Source organism: Onychostruthus taczanowskii, unplaced genomic scaffold, assembly GCF_017590055.1.
Source record: "Onychostruthus taczanowskii isolate IOZ18803 unplaced genomic scaffold, ASM1759005v1 scaffold6, whole genome shotgun sequence".
NCBI lineage: Eukaryota > Metazoa > Chordata > Aves > Passeriformes > Passeridae > Onychostruthus > Onychostruthus taczanowskii.
In genome coordinates, this window is record NW_024503679.1 from 6693785 (window position 1) to 6713330 (window position 19546).

The following is a 19546-nucleotide window of genomic DNA, read 5'->3' on the forward strand; positions in this document are numbered from 1 at the left end:
CCTCTGAGATATCATGCATAACTTTCAACTCCTTTAATGCACAGGTGATGTAATGGAATATCTCTGTGTTAATCGCAGTACTTTGTTTTCACTTTGTATTAAATTTGACCCATTTAATCAAGGTCATTCTACATCTGCCATGTTCCTTCTCTTTTTTGTTTTAACAGAGTATTGGAAAGCCATTTCCAGTCTCAGAAAGAAATATATGAGAAGGAGATTGAAGGTTTGAACTTTAAAGTTGAACATCTTAATCAAGATATTAATCATCTACAAAAATTATTCAGAGAGGAAAATGACATAAATGATGGCATTCGGCTTGAAGTTAGCAGGCTAACTTCAGAAAATCTGGTAAGGTCCAGGTGTAGAAGTACAACGCAGATGTGTTTGTGGCTCTCAAAATATTGTGGGCATGTCTTTGAAATCTCAAGGCTCAAACAAGTGGGGCCGTGTAAGGCGGCACATCCCTGAGGCTCGTTCCCTGCCTGCTGGGGTAGTGTGTAAGGAGACAGCCAAATTTGCTGTCTGAGTGTCCAGCCTGCTGGGGCAGCCTCGCAGAGACTTTTTGCCTTTTCATTTGCCTGAACCTGATTTGAGATTTTTCTCAGAAGCCTCCTCAGAGTTCTGAGGCTCTCCCCACCAGAGGGCAGCTACACATTCCAAAACCAGCTACAGGTACGGCTGCAGAGCCTGACACCTGGTGCTGTGCAAAACTGTCTGACACAAGGAACTTGTGTTGTTCCAGAAGATAGCACATGCCATATCATTTTTCTGAAAAATGATTGAAGAAATGTTTTCAAAACAGAGTTACAAAAATTGAAAATGAAAGGAAAAGCTATTTATGATATTATTTTTGTAACTGTTTTATGGAATGTTGAGGGGTTTTTTTTACTGTTAATTGGACTAGGGAAATTAAAGCTGTAGTGTAATTTCCTTTAAACTAGAACAAAACAATGGTAGTAGTGGGAAAGTCCAACAATTCTATTAGCTCAATATTAGTTTTTAAGAGTGGCCAGCAGAAGGTTCCTCCAGGCAACAGGCAGCAGAACCTACCCAGAGCCTCTCTCTGGTTTTGACTATTGGCAGTCCAGGGTCATGGCGTGACTTAGGAACTACTGCAGGGATTTGAAAAGAAGGAACATGCTGAAATACACAAATCTCCTTTTTCTCTAAAAGGTAATCCCAGATCTTAAGCAGCAAGTTGCTGAACTTGAAAATCAAAAATCAGATCTTGAAAACCGTCTTCAAGAGCAGACAATAAAGTTGAAAGGTAATGGTCCCACTACGGTCCTCAGTCTTTCAGTTGTTTGAGGTGAACTTGATGAATTCCCTGGAACTGAACTTCTAAAAGCTGAACTAATCTTCCATGAGGACTTAATTGCCTTATTACTTACTTTCTTATTAGTAAAATGGAAGAAATGCAATGAAAAATATGTGTTATATCTCTTCTGAAGAAATAAGATACTTGCAAATATGTGCTTTTTTTACCTTTTTGAGGTCATTCAGTTCTGTGGTTTGGAAGTCTCCAAACGTATTCCATAGGGTTCTGCTAAGAATGTGTGAAATAGAGTATGTCCTTTGGAAACAGTAAAAAGGAAAGATCATTTGGAGCTTAAGGCATACTCTATGAGGTAGATTTAAGAGAATGCTGCAAAACTCAGAGTGGGAGACAGAGAGAAAAGCTCTTCTCAATTTAGGAAAGCATACTCTGCTTTTGGAGTGTCTGTAACTGCAGTGTCTTCCTAGGCAACTGATTTAAAATTTATGAGTAGTTTTGCTGCCAACTGCAAGAAGTTAGTAGTATCACAATTCTTCATCCCATATAATTTTCTGTGTGGTATGGAGTAGTCACATATTTCTCTGTTACATTAGCTGGCAGATCATTCCATTTCATTAGATGAAACAAAAGTTATGAATGTATAAAATATTTACTGAATACTAGTACTGAACAGTAAATACCTTTGATTTTGTTGTTTCTGTTCTGTTTTGGGTTTTGCTACCATTTATTATTGAAAAAAATGGAAGAGATGTCAAATCGGCTGCATTATGAGCTGGAACGGGATAGGACACAAAGACGGTAATTTTTAAATTTTTTTTTTAAATAAAAAATGTAGTTACTGTAAGCTGTAGTAACAGAGTCACTTAAACCCTTAAAAGTATTACATTCCACTTAAGATTTGCCTTAGAGTGCTTTGTACAGTTAATAACTAATAGACAAGTGTGATCTGACTGTGCTTTCACAAAAGAGACAAGATTTCTTACCTATTTTTAGAACTACTGAGGCCCAGAATGAAGTGGACATAAAAGAAAAAGAGAGTCTGAAGGACACAATCCAAGGAATTGAGGGGCTGAGCAATGGTTTAATGCAAGATGAAGTCCAGGATGAACTACAAAGCAAGATAAAGCAAGTGACAACTCGACTTGCTGTGGAAAACAGGGTGAGGAAATGAAATTGTTGTTAAGAAATTGTACCTGAAATGCAGGATAAAAAGAATGAAATTATGATTTTGTGGTATGGATAGGATGTTTCTTCAATTAATTGAGGGAGAAAAAAACATGAGGGTGTTTCTTCCAGCAAATATAAAGATTTTTTGATTGTGTTTACTCTGAACTCACTGACTTTTATTATTACAGGATCTTGAAGAAAAGCTAGACATGAAAGACAGAATAATAAAAAAATTAGAAGATCAGATCAAAACTCTGACCAAGACCATTGAAAAATGTAAGATATTATTATGTGATTTATTTTGTTTAGTAGCCTTGAATGCTCAGTGTCTGAAGAAAAAACCATACTTTTAAGTAGATGGAGTTTGGGGTGGAGTTAGAAATTTAATACCTCAGAAAATATGCTGGGGGAATCATCAACACAAATTACATCAAAGTCCTTTCCTGTTTTGTTTGTTTTTTCCCCAGATAAATCATAGGCACATCTTTATCTAGATGATGAAGATGCAGGCACAGGGACAAAGTCCTGTCAACAGCAGTTTATGCACACCCTCACACAAACTCTTTGAGCCAACAGTGTTAGTTCTGCATCTGACAAGGAACCCCTCCCATGAGCTTTCAAGTGGCAGATGATTCCTGATGTGAAGTTAGTCTGTACAAAGCTCTTACAGACAAAGTAATTCTTCTCTACAGGAGATGCTCTCAAAAACATAGCAAAGTTGTCTAACATAGAGGTGTAACTTTGCTGTTTATTGTTTCTTATTACTGCAAGTAATCCCACTGAATCCAGTGAAGCTATTCATGAATAATATAAATGTTGCTTAACTCATAATGCTTGGAGCCATAAGATAAGAACATTAGTGTGTACTTTCTTTATTACAGAGAAAACTGCTTTTCTCCAATAGTTTGTTCTAACATGACCATTAGCTTAACCATTAACCTGGAAGTAACAATGCTTTTGTGTTTGACAGCTGAAGCCCATGTGCCTGCTGTGCCCAAAGAGTACATTGGAATGATGGAGTACAAAAAAGAGGATGAAGAAAGGATCATTCAGAGTCTTATCCTCGGTATTTTAGTAAAACTTGGAATTTTATAAGTCATCAACAATATTCAGAACACCATAACAAAAACTACATGGCACCATATTTCACTGACATTCAAAGTTGCCTTATTTCCTGTTCTATAACCACCAGTACAATTCGTACTGCTCTCTTTCCAGTACCAGAAATTTCAAGTACAGAAGTGCTTTATCTGTGTAAAAATAATTTCTCTGTCTCTACATAATGCTGACTCCGTTATCTTTCTTACTATTTATCCACCTCTAAAGCTATAAATCCCAAGAGCACACCAGGGACTTCAATTTATTTTCTTCCTGGTCATCTACTAAGTCTGTAAGTCACTGTGCTTATATCCATGTGTGATGGTTACTCCCCTGTCTGTCCTTGCCATGTCTTCCCTTCACTGAAAGGAGCTGTACTTCATGTTTGTCTTGTAGAACGATTTTGTCCTTCATGTGAGCTACTTTACAGTATCAGTCTTGATGCCAAACCAGCTTTTTTCATTAGCTTACAATTAATAGTGAATTTGACAAATTTTCCATGTACATTTGTACCATTATTGAATTAACAGCACCTGCCTTTTCTTCTCACCTCCTTCTCACTTTTGAATGTTAATATTTTTCTGAACAAAGGTGTGGCCCAAAGCAGTGCTGGAATTTGGTGGGGCATCCAATGTGTAGTTAAATGTAATTTGCTTTTTGAAGTTGTCCTGCCTGGTCATAGCCCATGCTGGACCTTAGAATTTGCTATAATACTCTCCTACCCCTCAGGAAAATATCATTAATACTCATTTGTGAGCAATACTGTTACAGAAGTTGTCAGAAACAAGAGATTTACCAGTAAATCAGTTATCAAGTGACTGGTCACTGCAGAAAGGAACAGCGTGGTGCTTGTCTTTTTTGGAATGATACACTGAAAATTGGATTTTTACATAATAAACCAGATGATTCTCCTCTATGCAGATTTGAAGCCACGTGGAGTTGTAGTTAATATGATACCTGGCCTTCCAGCTCACATCCTGTTCATGTGTGTGAGGTATGCAGACTACCTGAACGATGCTGACATGCTGAAGTCTTTCATGAATGTAACCATTGATGGCATCAAACAGGTTGTTAAGGTAGGAGCATGTTTCATTGTACTGTACTGTGCTTTTTAATTTTTATTAAAACAAGGTTTATGAGATGCATGCGTGGTACCTGGGGAATGCCAACACTTGCACTTGCTGATGTTCCTAGAAGGGAATGATAATCATTAGTGACACTCTTTTGAGGTTTGTAGCAGCATCCCTGTAAAGTCTCCCGGTAAGGTTCTGCTCTGCTGAACACAAAATCCACAGAATGCATTAACATAAATTATTTTATCTGAAGATGTTGTTGACAAAATCATTTAACGTATTTTACATTTTACAATGAGTAGCTAATTAGGTGAAGTACACCTGTGCTTTCAGCACTGGTCAAAGTCAGAGGGACAGAAATGGAGGCTGGTATGTCTGGCAGCAAGCTGGTAGTGGACTCTGAGGAGGTTTTTGCACTGCTTGGCTGCTGGTGTACTTCAACATGTCATCTGTACTGCAGCACTAGAACCCAAACGATTAAAATCAAATTGCTAGCCAGTGTACAAAATTAAATTATAAACAAAAATTGCTGTGCTGTATGCATAACAAATTCAGCTCTGTGAATGGATTTATAATGGAATGAAACACCAGACACAGGGAGGAAGCACAGTTAGGAATGGACTGTGGTTTATGCAGTTGAACATGTTGTACAGAGAATGCCTGTAAGTTTGTGCACAAACAAATTTATAGCACAGTTTATCCATTAGAGAAGCTTGTGTTTACTCAGCTAATAAAAACAAAAGAGGTGGATAGTTAGAACTAGGTGCTTTTATGTAGTTCAGTTTCATTTGTGAATGCAGGTGTTGTTCACACTTCTTTGCAGGAAGCCCTCCAGCACACTACAGATCCACAGGAATTGTAAAACTGTTTGTTCAGGTTTGTTATTTAGCCTGTATATTAAAAATATTTAAGCAATATTTACCAAACAAAAAAGGGATCTTTGCCATGTGTTAGTCTGAAAACAGAGCAGGATTTGTTCAGCACCTTTCAGATGCTCTGTGCTCCCTCTGCTATAGATAGGCTCTGTTCTACCTATGCTGTAATGGTCTTAAGTTTAATTATTGAATTAACTTCCAGAGACAATACCATAGTAAGACTGCTTTACTTACCATTTTCAGGAACATTCAGAAGACTTTGAGATGTTGTCCTTTTGGCTTTCCAACACATATTATTTTCTTAACTGTTTGAAGCAGTACAGTGGAGAAGAGGTAGGATTGATTAAAAAAAAATAATTCTATTACTTTGGACAGATTTTAATTGAAATTTAAAGTAGCATTAATTAATAACTGTTCACCAGCTCACCAGTGTTCCTTACAGATATTTATATATTTACTTTGCTCTGCAGTGGTGTTATGTGTCTTATACATATAATAAGACAGTATGGAATTAATGGATTAAGGGAAATGAAGGAAACATCAAACTGCTAAAGTAGATTAAAGCCATGATATGGAAACTGCTACTTAATTTGAATCTTTACACATGAGTTTAATTTGAGCTGGACTTCAGCTATCCAGCCATGTGTATATATAAATCAGCTTTACTATTTTATAATTAGGGACATTCAAATACTTACTGCTACTAAAATAGAAGAAAACCTCTGGAAAGAAGCAAAACAACAAACTGTTCAGGTTTTTCCCCTATTTCACTTGCTTGCTTAAGCTAAATCTCATCCTGAGATTCAAGTTTCTTTTCATTCTTTTCAGTTGGAAACTCGGACTGTGTTTTTAAGAGGTTTTACAGACTCGGGTGGCCTGAGCTGGGCTTGGAGACGCTCCCTCTCGTGGCCGCAGCAGGGTCACACAGAACCCAAACCTGTTAAACTTCATAACCAACACTCTGTAACTGGGGTTGCAGCAGCGCGGAAAGCTCTGAATCCAGAATTTGCTTTTAATCTGCGTTCTGATGAATATTAAACACCTCACACAGGTTAGGATTCGGAGTAGACTTTTGAAGTCAGAACTTCGCTAATGAAAAGTCCAAAAATAATATCCCTTCCCAACAATATGATGTAAATATTTTTGTTTGCCATCATAGTTGAAACAATTACATTTTGGCTTTTTTTTACAATTGGCTTTTTTTTAAAATATTTTTGGGTGGGGTTTTTTTTAGTGGGGGGAGTGGGTAGGGCAATGAGAGGAGAGCAGGGAGGGTTTGCTTTCTGTTTAAGAGATCTAGGAGTTGTTCCAAAGTTCATTGACATCTATGCGTGTCTTTCCTTTGGCTTCAGGAGCAGAGCAAATGTCAGCATAAACTGGAAAATTATGTACAGGAAGCACCCATTGAAATTAGCTTTGACTCATTCTGTGTTCAGCCAGAGATGGAATGAGTAACTCCAACACATTGCAGTAACAATTTATAATTACCACATTATGTGATTTCTAATTATATTTACAACTCCCTTGTAGGAATTCATGAAGTGTAACACTCCACGTCAGAATAAGAACTGTTTGAAGCATTTTGATCTTTCAGAATACAGGCAAATTCTCAGTGATTTGGCCATTCAAATATATCACCAATTCATTGTTGTAATGGAGAACAACATTCAGCACATGATTGGTAAGACAACAGCAATCCAAGAGTACCTAAATGTAGCTTGTGAAGCTTATGAAGAAAGTTCATACAGGGAAGCAGAGGGTGGGACAGACTCCTTTCTCCTGATATTTATACATAGGTGTTCCTGCATATGTGTTTCTACACATACAAATTTCACTGAATCGTATATTCCCAGATTTTTTCCTCAAAACTTCCTAGTCTAGGATAATGCTGTGAATCTGAGCAATATCATACAAAAATAAAAGGCTTTTTAAAAAATATGTGCTCTGGAAGCCTTTGTTAGTATATTTATTTTTCTTGTATCAATTAACTTCTAAAATATTCTGAAAGTAGGTTTTGTTCAATAATTAATGTAACTGAAAGGAGACTTGGGAATTTTGATTTTATGTTATTTTCTGTTGTATTTCAGTACCAGGCATGCTGGAATATGAAAGTCTTCAAGGAATTTCTGGCTTGAAACCTACGGGGTTCCGTAAACGTTCTTCCAGTATAGATGACACGGATACCTACACTATGACCTCCATCTTGCAGCAGCTCAGCTATTTTTATAGCACTATGTGTCAGAATGGCTTGGACTCTGAGCTCCTAAAGCAGGCAGTGAAGCAGCTTTTCTTTCTCATTGGAGCTGTCACCCTCAATAGTCTCTTCCTCCGCAAGGACATGTGCTCCTGTAGAAAAGGAATGCAGATAAGGTAAAGCCAGTAAAGTTTCAACAAACCTGAGAATGAATTTTTAACACTTTGTGTGTAATGTCCTTTACCTCTAAGTCACTGGGTATTCTGTGACCATTCTGCTGGAAGCAGCCAGGTTTTTTTACTTCTTTTGGAAAAGCAAATCTTTGTATTTTGGGCTGAGCTTTCTCAACATGACAGCTATAAATTGTTCTTTCCATGGAAACACTAGTGGGGGAAAAGGCAGAGAAAATTACAGTCTGAAGCTTAAAGTCAGGCATGGTTAGGATTCTTTCCATGCTAGCTCATCCGTGATGTGACCAACAGTATTTTTAATTCTTTCTTACCATAGTGAACAGGTGCAGTGTCCCAGGGCTGGCAGGGATACAAAAGCTGACTTGCATGTTTCGTGCTCTGTGATGAGACAGGCACTGGGACAGAGCCTTGGAGGGTGTAGATTGAACATCATCTCTCCTGTTGCAAGCATCAAGGAAACATGCTCCCAACTGTTTTGCAGAAGAAACAGTGCATTTGTTTTCCATGAGTCAGTCTGCAGGCTCAGGAGAAGGAAAATCAGTAAAATCTTGGCCCATCTAGGAACATAATTAGAATAAAGCTGATCATCAGTTATAAGCCTGGCCCTGCTTTGTAACAGCAAAGATTGTTCTAATTTCCTTTACATCCTCAGTTGCAAATAAATGTTTTAATGCCATATAGTGCAGTAGACAATGCCAATATATGTTAGTAATTTTGTGGAAACAACAGCTAAACTAATAATTTACTTTCTATTAGCCAAACATTAAAAAATAGACAATGAAGAAAAGAAAAAGAATTGAAATATAACAAGGATTTAATTTATAGTTCAATAAGCTATTAATTGCTTGTTTTTTTATGACCTGCAGGTATTGTTTTTAACTTAAAATATATTCATTTGAGCACAACATTAGAAGACTCTTTCTTCCTTAGCAGTCTTCAAAGTAACCTGCTCATCAAGGGGAACCTGACATTTCTGTTCTTTATTCATGGTTTAACCCAGATGTAATATCAGCTACTTGGAGGAATGGCTTAAGGACAAGAATCTTCAAAGCAGCAACGCCAAAGAAACTTTGGAGCCCCTGTCTCAAGCAGCCTGGCTCCTTCAGGTTAAAAAGATCACAGATGATGATGCCAAGGAAATATGTGAACACTGCACTTCTCTTTCTACTGTGCAGGTAATGAACCATCTGTTTTCTTCTGGCAGCACTGATTGCAGAATCCTAGCTATCTAAAACAATTTGTTGCAAAAAGCCATTGGACTTTCATTTCATCAAAGTAGCATTCTTCAGCATTCCACATCATCACTTGTTAAATTGAAATTTTAACTCCTTATTCCTGATTGTTTTGAGCATTTTAACTGCTCCCCTGGTGAAAGCTTTTGTGCTTTGTTGTATCCCACATTTTTGTTCCACAATGTATTTTTTTTTTAGTATGTCACAGGGTTCTTTTTTATTGTTTCCCTTAATCAATTCAGCTTTTTCTACATCTCCTTGATCTTCTGACACCTCTGGAAATGAGTCATAGCAACCATCATATATGTAACAACTCAGTAGGTGACAAGTCAAAATTCTCTCTTTACTGTAAAATGTTTTACAGAAACTTTAATTAAATATCAGTAAGAATGTCATAATAATGCTTTCCTCTTTTTGTCTTCTCCCTTTTTACGACACACTAAAATAGTCTTTTGTAATTTGAGCAGATAGTTAAGATCCTGAACTCATACACTCCAATAGATGACTTTGAGAAAAGAGTGACTCCATCGTTTGTTCGGAAGGTCCAGGTGAGAGCTGCAACTGCTCTTTCTGTATTCAGCTTACAGGCTACATCATACACATGAGTTTTGATGCTTTACAGTTGTACTTGACCTTTACATCACATTATTACTAAGTAGTGTCTTCTAGACACTTGAAAGTGATGCAAGCAAATCTGCTTAAATCATGAAAAAGCAACATTTGCCATGGGCAGAAAGCAATGTACTGGCTTTGCTTTGATTCTTAATTCATTGTTTTCACACTCTTTCTGTTCTGATTTCAGGCTATGCTAAACAACCGTGAGGATGTTCCACAGCTGATGCTTGATACCAAGCATCTCTTTCAAGTGACGTTTCCTTTCACCCCCTCTCCACATGCTTTGGAACTGATACAAGTCCCCAGCAGCTTCAAACTTGGCTTTCTCACAAGGGTTTAATAAATCCAGTGAATTGGTATTTCCTCAGAGACTCTATAAAGACAGCAGACTTTCATGGTTCATTTCACCAGCTGCTGGAAAGTATGGCAGCGTGCAGTGAATGAAGCTGTTAAAAACTTGTTTGTTGGTCAAGACTTGAAGAGTAGGAGTAATTTTATCTTGTTATTTCCTTTTCCCTTTTCTTACTCTTCTTCCTTCATTTCAGTCCTACAAGAATAACTTTCTAGCATCACCTGGACACAAAGCTTACCATACAGTTTTTAGTCCACAGCTGACAAGAAAAGCATTTATCTGACAAGTTTGCATTGCTGCCCTGTCAACAGCAGTCAGAGGGGAAGACTGGCATGTGATTGATGTTACTGCTTTACAATTTTCTTTGCCTTCACTTCCTGTAATGAGAGGGGTTTTTTTCTTCCCAAGGCAATTTTGTTCTTTGCCTTGATATATCTGAGACTGGTTTTCACCTTTCTGTGAAGAGGGGAACTAAGATCAATCTAAGAGAATGGCTGTTACAAACCCACAATGTCTTACTGTAGGCAGGCTGGCTCAGCTCTCTGCAGCTCAGGCATTCTGTACAGCTCCTTGGCCAGAGCAGGCACTCAAGTGCTCTTCTTGGAGACAGGTTTCAGTTTTGTTCTCTACAGTGCCAAGTTTGGACTCATTATTGGTTATTGTAATAGAAAAGTTAGATATAAAATTCATGCTGTGATCCAGGTTTGAAGTACAAGCTTTGTTCTCTGAAAGGCAGGAGTCATCTCCTGGTTTGTTTCCATCTGCAGTGCAATGTATTTCAGAATACACACTGAGTATGCACACATCACCTTTCTGCCATTCTCATTTTGCTGGTTTCTCTCCTCCAGTCCAGAGGCTGAATAGGAGCAGATGCAGCAACTGTGGCCTGGTGTTAATGATAAATCAAGCTTAATTCCTTACATTTCACCTTTACTTATGTAATTTCAGTTGCAGAATCTTTAAATGCAGAAATAGTCTCCTTTCTGATTTGTTCAGCCTTCTCCCTGTGGTCAGGGAGTAAAACATAACTTTATTTAGTTCTGGACCCTGTCGGAACAGCAGAGGAAATAGCATTCACCTCACCACAAGGGTGACTGTCCTCAAATAGATAACTAATGCTGGGTTTCTAGCTACTCTGTTTGCCATAGTTATTAAAATCAAGTACTAAAGCTCTGAAATAGCTAAAGGATTATAATGAATTGAGTTAATTTAAGGAACAATTTATTTGATTTTTTTTTTTTTTTTTTTTTTTTTACTATTACTACAGTGTTAGTACTTGTTTAATTTCACAGACAACCTTTAAGTATAAAGAGGGAATCATTCTTGCTATTTAGTGTTCCTGGTGCTTACTATGTACAGTGTCATATTCCTCATGATATCCACAGAGATATAGTCAAAATATATGAAGGAAACATTTTGTGGTTTATTCAATAACAATAAAAGCTGTACAAAAGATCACACATGTAGGTAGACTGTTTTAACATATTAAATAAAGTAATTTTAAATCAATCTGTAGTTCTTTGTGTGATGAAATAGTTATGTTTTTAGTGTGGAATCATTTGAAAGAAGTTACTTAGAGCTATGTGAACATTTGTGAGTGTTGTCAGTCTTGTACTGCACCAGAAACATTTATTTAATTTAGTTGCTTTGCTGTAACATTGTGTCTCTTCCTGTCAGCATTGTGTGCTGTCCTTGGCTCCTCATGAATTTCTGGAAATAGTTTAATGGAAGCAACTTTTGTTGCTGCAAATTGTGCTCAGCCCTTTTTTTTGCAGCTGCTGGAGCTGTGTGTCTGTTACCTGGCTGACGTGAGGAAAACCACAGCCCACTCTTGCATCCACATCACAGAGAGGTGTCAAGGTGCGTGTGCTGTTGTGACAAAAATTGTTGATCAAGGAAAACTGTTCTGACAATTTGATGCTTCGTTACTTTGAGAGCTTTGTGTGGAGTGTGCTATTAATGCTGTGTATGCAAACAACAAGGTATATTTTTAAAACAAAGTTTAAAATTATCCAGCTTACTGTATGCTCTCAGAACTTATCTTGCTTTTGCTGATATCAATGCCTTCAGCCAGAATTGAAGTGCAAAACTATTTTTGTTCTCTGTTATTCTTCTGATTATAAGGAGCAGTTTTAGTGGAGGGACATTAGTGAGGTTAACTTTCCTAGAATGATGCTAAAGGAGAAAGGTATTTCATTCAAATGGGGAAGTGTTGAATGGTGATCCTTACTGCAGTGGGGAGGCACTGAAATGGCTTATGGAGAGATGTGCAAGATGCTTTTGGCATTTTTGGATGTGTTTAGACTTGTGACTCCTGCAGTGTCTGGGAATAGAGCTCAGGAGCACAGGTGGTCCCTTTCAGTCCTGTGCTCCCATAATACTCCAATAAAAAAATGATTAGGACTGGTTACTTTTACCCAAGTCTCTACTGGGCTGAGGTTCAGTTCTGAGGTTCAGTTCTGTCTTTTTCCCCTCATATCCCCTTGACTACCAAATGTGAACTCTAATGGCATTAATTCAGTGCCTTCCATAGAGTCTTAATAATAGATGTGACCTTCAGCACTTCTGACATTTTTCAGACATGTTTTCATAAATATCCCAAAATTTTTTCAGAGTGCAAGAAAGGCAGCAATTTTTAATCCTATTGACTTTAAATTTACTATCTTAGAACAGGAGAATTGTAGAAGTATAACAAAGGAAGAACCAGGATAGACACTACTCAATTTGTTACACTTGTAAATTTTTTAAGAATATGAGATAATATTGGCAGTGCTGTTTGTCAGAATACCAAGCTGATAGTTGGAAAAATCAGTGGTCAGTCACTTCCCCAGTATATTTCAGCTTTGATATTTGTTAACAAGCAAATACTTATTTATAAACAAACCATCAAAAAAAGCTGCTGTATGGAACAGGTAGGTAAGGTCTGGCTTGCCTAATAGTTTCTGTTCTTTATTCTGTGTTCTAAAAGAGGGCAGTTAAAATAAAGTCATTATCAGTAATCCCCAGTATGTAACTGATCTGAGGTGATGCAACTGGAGAGGCTGAGCTTTAAATACCTTTAAGTAGAATTAATAGAAGGTTGTCTTTCTACGTTAGCAGCTGCACAGGGCTTACTTAGTCATCTTGAGAATCTCCAGGTTCTTGCTCTCTGAAAAGGTGGGTATTTTTTTTTTAATTTTACAACAAGATTCATTGTACAGCATTTCTCTGTAATAACACATTTCTTAATGAGTCACCATCTTTAAATTTCTAATGTAACTTTAAAAACCTAGTAAGATTAAAAATTCAGGTTACAATGCTAGAACTTGTAAGGGTTTTAGACCTTTTTGCTTTAAATATCTTTTAAAAATTGTCATAGTGGTAGATTTGTATACTATGTCAGGAGCAATACTGCTTTTTAATTATTCAGAACTTTTGGTGGCTTCTCTTGTAGTAGAGTTTTGTAATGTGTCATAATCTCATCTGAAGTAAAATACTGATAGCAGGTATGATTCCTCCTGTACATTACTCCAGCCAATTCTCATATTTTATCAAGATTAATTCTCATATGTTATCAAAGATTAATTCTGCCCAGAGTATTTATTCCAAGCCCATTAGATCCTTTTCAAAAGTGTCTGGAGCTACTGATGACATTTTATTCAAATAAGATCAATGATTCCTCAGGGAACCACTAATTCTGAGAACCTTGGAATAACAGGTTCTTCAGTTGTCAATGTCCAGTTTTAAGGATCTAGGAGAGCTGAGCACAGGCACTGCAGGCGTTTTAGAGCACTGAGCAATACCTGCACAGAGCAGCTCCCTGGAAAAGGTGGCAGCTTGTGGTCTCAGGTTCACATTTGCAAAAAACTACATTGGAAGCTTCAGGCCATATTTGCTGCTTTCATCAAGTGGAATATAAGCCTCCTTGACTATTGACTGAAATCCCCGTGCAAATTTTAAATTATTACACTGCAGTTCCTTCCAGGACAGATTTCTTCTTCCCACATATTTTGGGATGAAGTCATGCATCCCCTGGAGACAACACTAAAACTTTTATTTACTTAAAAGCGGGCAGGATTTCTGCGTTTATTGTCTTACTTTTCAAATAGTCCACTGAAATACATAAGAATAAACAGCAGGGTGGAGACAAGTACACAGAGTAAAGTTTGGTTTGATTTTTGTATAATGTCCAGCCAGACAAATTCTAAAATGTCATAGGTCATTGAATTTCTTTTGTTCCGTTTAAATCTCTCTTGTGATAACTACTTCTGACTGTTTACCACAAATTCATTTTTTATGTACAAGTCTAAATATTGTTAAAAACTTCCATTTTTAGAAGAGGTGAAAGGTCTTGTTTTCCCTATGAAAAATGTACAGACAAAAATGACACTGCAATATTATTCTTGTTTGTCTGACTCTCAAGTAGTTTTTAATACTCTGTTGGTGATAGTGCTTTGATCTTAGAGATGCCTGGCTTGAGAACGAAAGTGGATTTGTAATGACCCAGCTGTCAGTGTGTTTGAAGCATCAATTTCTGCTCAAACAGCATATTGGTCATAATATTTTGTACCTGCTGCTGACCAAATCCTAGGTCATATTTTCAGCTTTTAAAATAGTGTATAATAAAGACTACTTTATAATACAATGGAAAAACAAAATTTATTGATCAGTGCAGGTTTCTCAGAAGCCCAGCTGTTGCTGTGGATTTCAGGTTATTGTCTGCTGGCAATGCCTGAGTACAAATTAAAAACTTTCCCACGTGTAGTGAACCCATATGCACAGCACATATTATAATGGTGTGTGTAAATATGTTTTGCTATATGTTTTTCTTCATAAAAAAGACTCTGCAGAGCACATGACTGTCTTGTATATAGTGACAGTTCATCCAGCTCGAGGGATTAGTCACAGAGAGATTATCCAGCCTACAGATGTCTATATGCAGCCTAGGCTCCTTAGCTGGCTCAGCAGTGGTGGGAAGCTCTGTGCTGGACTTTGTGCATGCTTTCCTCCTTCTTCTCTTTCAGCTCTCGTGACCCACCAAGATGGACCAGACCTTTTTAGCAATTGTGTTTGGTCCCTGCGACAAGTGCGGCAAGGAGAAGCCCCTGAGGCCTGTTTCTGTCAAAGCAGAACAGCGCAGCTACTGCTCGCTCTGTGTGGAGATGGTACGTCGCCGAGCTCGCAGCCGCGCCGCGGGGAGCGCAGCAGGGCTCGCTGACCTGGACCTGTCTGAGCAGCCAGTCAGCTCTGCTAGGCTCACAGGCTGCTGTGGGAGGGACAGCGGGTAGGACGGCCGGGACAGATGGAGATGAGAGGTCTCTGAAGGCAGGTCTTGGAACTCGCGGTTATTGCAAAGGGCCTGGGTGCAGGGGCCCTGCTGGGAGCTGCCAGCCACAGCTCAGAGCAGGCACAAGAAAGAGAGAGGTAAAGAGGGTGGAAAAGAGAAAGAAGGCAAGAGCGTGGTAAAGAGGATGAGAGAGAGCACGGAAGAGTAAAAGAAAGCGGAGTTCCTGTTACAATACCATAAATCTTCTGTGCTGAACATCCTAATTCTCACTAGCCAATCTAGTACAAGATACACATCATATAGCATTTACATACAGCCTATAAGAATCATGACGTTACCATACTGTGTTGCATTTCAAACCCTAAAACCTACTCTTTGGACCCCTTCTGCCAAGCTAGTAGGGTCTGCTCTGATCCTTGGACGTGTCTGCAAGCAGAGGGTATTGTTCCAACAAAAGGGGATTACCTTCAGCTGGCCATACCATTGTTCTCCAGTTGTTCAGTAACTAAGGTATCTGAAAGCTTGCTTTCATTTCAATCTCGCTTATAGTTTCCATATTCTCAGAATCTTTTACCAGGCAATCATATTTATAAGGCTTTCCTGTTTCATCTTCCCCAACATACTGCCCAGACAGACACCTGGTGTTTCCACAAACCTACAGGAGAGGTGGCCCCAGGGTTCAAGGATACTTTTTATGATTCTTGATTGGAAAATGGCCATAAGCATTTTACCCTAGGGTACCACACTTGCTATGCAAATGTTATGTGCCCATCTCTTTCCTGAGATACATGTGTGCTCTGCTTGGTCTATGATCTTGAGTTTCTCACTTGCAGTTGAAGGAACTTAACAACAGCAACAAAAAAAGATTAAATCATCACACAAAGTCATTCACTAGAGACAGGGGAGATGACATCCTATGATCTTGAGTTTCTCACTTGCATTTGAAGGAACTTAACAACAACAACAACAAAAAGATTAAATCATCACACAAAGTCATTCACTAGAGACAGGGGAGATGACATTCACCTAGTCTGTCTCAGACACCAGTGAAGGGCTGTCACAACTCCTTTGTGCCCACATTTCCTGCTGTGACCAGGCTGGGCTATCTGCAGTGCTTGGGTGAGAGCTGGAAGTTGCTACAATGGGGATAAGGTGGGAAAAAGTTACAGAGCGGTGGAATGTCTTCTGTTGGAGGCTTTCTAAGCTCCAGCAATTAGTGGTGTGGTGATATCCCACTGTCCTGCTAGGGAGGTCTGTTCCAGAGACATCACAGTGGGGTTTTTTTAGGTGAAATACACAGCTAAGGTCATGAACTTTTGTGGCTTTTGAAGAGCTGGCCTCCATAACTCCTTTTGTAAACTTCAGAATTTTGCTGTCCAGCCTGCAGTAGTTTTATTTTATCTTCCTAAACCATCGTGCCTTCAGTTGGAGAAGACATCCATCACCGTTTCCTCCCCAGAAGTGTTCTCCACCGTAGGGTCCAACAGTTTGTTGTATGTGAGTGTCAGATGAAATGATCTCTACAGAAATGCTAAAAGGCTTAGCAAGCTGTGTTTACATAGCCCTGTTGTACAGGGAGATGAGAGCACTGATTTGGAGGTGTAGGTGGTACCTGTGTACAATTTGCTGGCTGACACAGCACATTCCCATGCATTACTTTGTTTAGGAGGAAGTTTAGATGTAATGACTGCAAGACAAAAGGCAGTCCCTTCCCAGTTTGTTTGCTTCTCCCAACTGAAATTGCTGCTTTGTTCGGGTCCTTCTTGGCCAACAGCCTTCTTGGCTATTTATTCAGTAAATTTTTGCATGACTTGATAAATGCATGCTGGAATTGCAGGAAACTGGCTGTTTTTCATTTACAGTTCCTGCAACTTACTCCCTGTTATTGGCAGTAAGGAGGCCAGACTCTTAGCAGCTGGAACAGCTGGAAGGTGGAAGCAGACAGACTTCAGGAGGAATTGCATCAGTACCTAACAGCCTGTTAGGCTTCCCAATGGCACTGCGCAGGGGTCTGGGGCTTTCTGCTAGATCTGGCTTCAGCTTGCTTCATATTTTCTAAAAGGTTTAAAAGCAGATATTTAGAACACAGAGAGCTCTTTGCACTAGCACAGAAGTACACACAAGTAGGGAAATTCCATCCTTGACTTTTAAATGTTTTTTTCAGAGCTGTGTGTATGCTTTGGCTTATATCAAAATGCACAATCTATCCTTTGCCATAGTTGTGCTTGTGGATGCATGTGCATATTGTGGTGTCTGACTGGCTGATCTTTCTGCAGCTCCCTGATGTGCTCATGCAGCTCCTATTTCAGTCCAGCAGATGTACACATGCATTTTCATCAGTCAGTCTTGGTGATTTCCCCAAAAACAACATATGTCAAGGGATAACAGAATCAGAAATTGCTGATTCCCAGTGTTGACATCATCCTACTTCAATTGTTTGCCTTTTAGACAAAATAATCTTTTTCCTCTAGGGTTTTGCCTGCTTTGGAGTTTGGTGCTAATCAGTAGAAACTCAATGTTTGCTGGTTTAGTTTCACCACAAAATTAGCTTACAACTTGAAAAGACATCAGCTGGTGAATTAGTGAGAAAGGAAACATATTTTAAAGGCCTGACTTTTGAGGTAGACAACAACTTGTTTTATACTGCTAGATCCTTCATTTTCCCCAGTGTTACTATTACCAGAGCAGGACCAACCTTCTTCCATGGACCCCCCTCACTCATCACAGCAATCTGGTGTATTTGCCATGTGTGGCACTCATTGATGGAGTACTAAGCTATCATCTAAATTAATTCAGCCCTGGTTCATTTCATTTAAAGCTCCCAATTGGCCTTAGTCTAACCTGTATTTTTGCATGGTTAGCTAACAATGGCATGGGCAGTTAAGCAGGGTTGGTCAGATGAACTAAATACTTAAATTTTTTTTTTCTTTCAAACCAGTGAAATATACATTATGTATCACACACTTCTGCAGCTCAGTCTGTTCAGTAGAGGCTTCCCTGCCACCTCCTGGCTCTGCTGACCCCATCATCTCGGGATTAGTATCACGTATCAGCCTGCACATGTACGCTTCCCAAAGACTCACCTTCTGTGCTGCTCTTTGTAGACTTTTTAATCCCATTCCACAAGGCAGTGAGACTGCTCACATCAGTAAGGCAAGAAACTGGATTTTTCACTGTTAGAACTATGCCAACTGTCTGACACATAGGTGTTATCTTGCCAAATTCCTGAGAGCTGATGCATTCCTATCAAGGCAAAGAAATTTCCTACATGCCTTTTGTTGGGTTTAACTTCTGGGCCTCTCCACACTTATCAGGTGTCAGAAATAAGGCATTTGTTATAGATTAGAATCCTTCAAAAATGAAGTTTCTTTTTCAGAATCTACTTCTGCTAGTCCCCCAGGACACAGCTGTATTATTGAGTTTAATATAAGTAGGTTTAATTTTTCAGACCTGAAGATAATGCACGGGAAGAAGCTTTCTGTCACTTTCCTGCTAAAAGATGTTTGGGTTTCTTGGTTTTGCTTTTTTATGTTCTTTTGTTATCATTTTTAAAATAGTCAATTTTTATTTCCTTGGCATAGCCTGTGCTGGAAGGCATTTGCAATGTGCTGATGACTCTTGGGGGCTTTGAAGGATGTTCCCCTGTCCAGCAGTGTGTGAACCCATAGCTCATACTGCCTACATTTTCTCTCGTGATGAGTTCAGGGTTGCCTACGTGGCCATCGGGCTGGCTGGGTTAATCACACCGGTTTCTGTGGACAGTGAGAAGGCTGGAAATAGATCCACTGCGTTTGATTCACAGTCAAGTAACCTGGCTTCTGCCTGCAGAGCCATTGACTAAAAGGGACCTTGTGGACTTGGCCAGACCCCGAGTTCAGCTCCAGAGCGATGGTGAAGAGCTCAGCAGCTCTGCCTCTGCTTCCCAGCTGGACAGCAGCACTGCTTCTAAACCCAGTGTGGGAAGGGACTTTTCTTTTCTCTGAGACCCACGCTTTGTCCAGGATGTGCCCAGAGTCCAAACAACAGCTGCAAACAAGCATTTTCTTATCTCCTCTCCAATCTTGGCACATCCCCAGGTTGAACAATAGCCACTGGATTGTCTATTTTCTGGCTAAAGGGACATAATGGGCGTCAATTTGCACAGAGTTACTCCTTGTAGATCAAGGACAATTCTGCAATGAAAAGGGGACATTTTCAAGGAACTCCC

At 39.0% G+C, this 19546-nt stretch overlaps 2 protein-coding genes across 5 annotated transcripts in view; both read left to right on the top strand.

Moving 5' to 3' along the window:
• Window positions 1-11521, top strand: part of MYO5C (myosin VC) — a 33950-nt gene extending 22429 nt beyond the window's left edge. Inside the window, exons 29-41 of the mRNA XM_041418528.1 lie at window positions 168-348; window positions 1174-1267; window positions 2023-2074; window positions 2270-2435; window positions 2632-2719; window positions 3414-3509; window positions 4463-4617; window positions 5733-5822; window positions 7020-7170; window positions 7577-7859; window positions 8875-9049; window positions 9574-9654; window positions 9909-11521. Coding sequence (XP_041274462.1) covers window positions 168-348; window positions 1174-1267; window positions 2023-2074; window positions 2270-2435; window positions 2632-2719; window positions 3414-3509; window positions 4463-4617; window positions 5733-5822; window positions 7020-7170; window positions 7577-7859; window positions 8875-9049; window positions 9574-9654; window positions 9909-10061 — 1765 coding nt within the window. The 3' untranslated portion in view covers window positions 10062-11521. The remainder of the gene's footprint in view (window positions 1-167; window positions 349-1173; window positions 1268-2022; window positions 2075-2269; window positions 2436-2631; window positions 2720-3413; window positions 3510-4462; window positions 4618-5732; window positions 5823-7019; window positions 7171-7576; window positions 7860-8874; window positions 9050-9573; window positions 9655-9908) is intronic.
• A 262-nt stretch (window positions 11522-11783) lies between these two features.
• The window catches only part of GNB5 (G protein subunit beta 5), a 29868-nt gene continuing 22105 nt past the window's right edge, over window positions 11784-19546 (top strand). The window contains exons 1-3 of one of the 4 annotated variants that reach the window (XM_041418525.1): window positions 11868-11933; window positions 13170-13229; window positions 15077-15217. In XM_041418525.1, the coding sequence (XP_041274459.1) occupies window positions 15095-15217 (123 nt within the window). In that variant the 5' untranslated portion in view covers window positions 11868-11933; window positions 13170-13229; window positions 15077-15094. Of the gene's footprint in view, window positions 11934-13169; window positions 13230-15076; window positions 15218-19546 lie in introns of all 4 variants that reach the window. The other 3 variants (XM_041418524.1, XM_041418522.1, XM_041418526.1) reach the window with 3 other exon arrangements.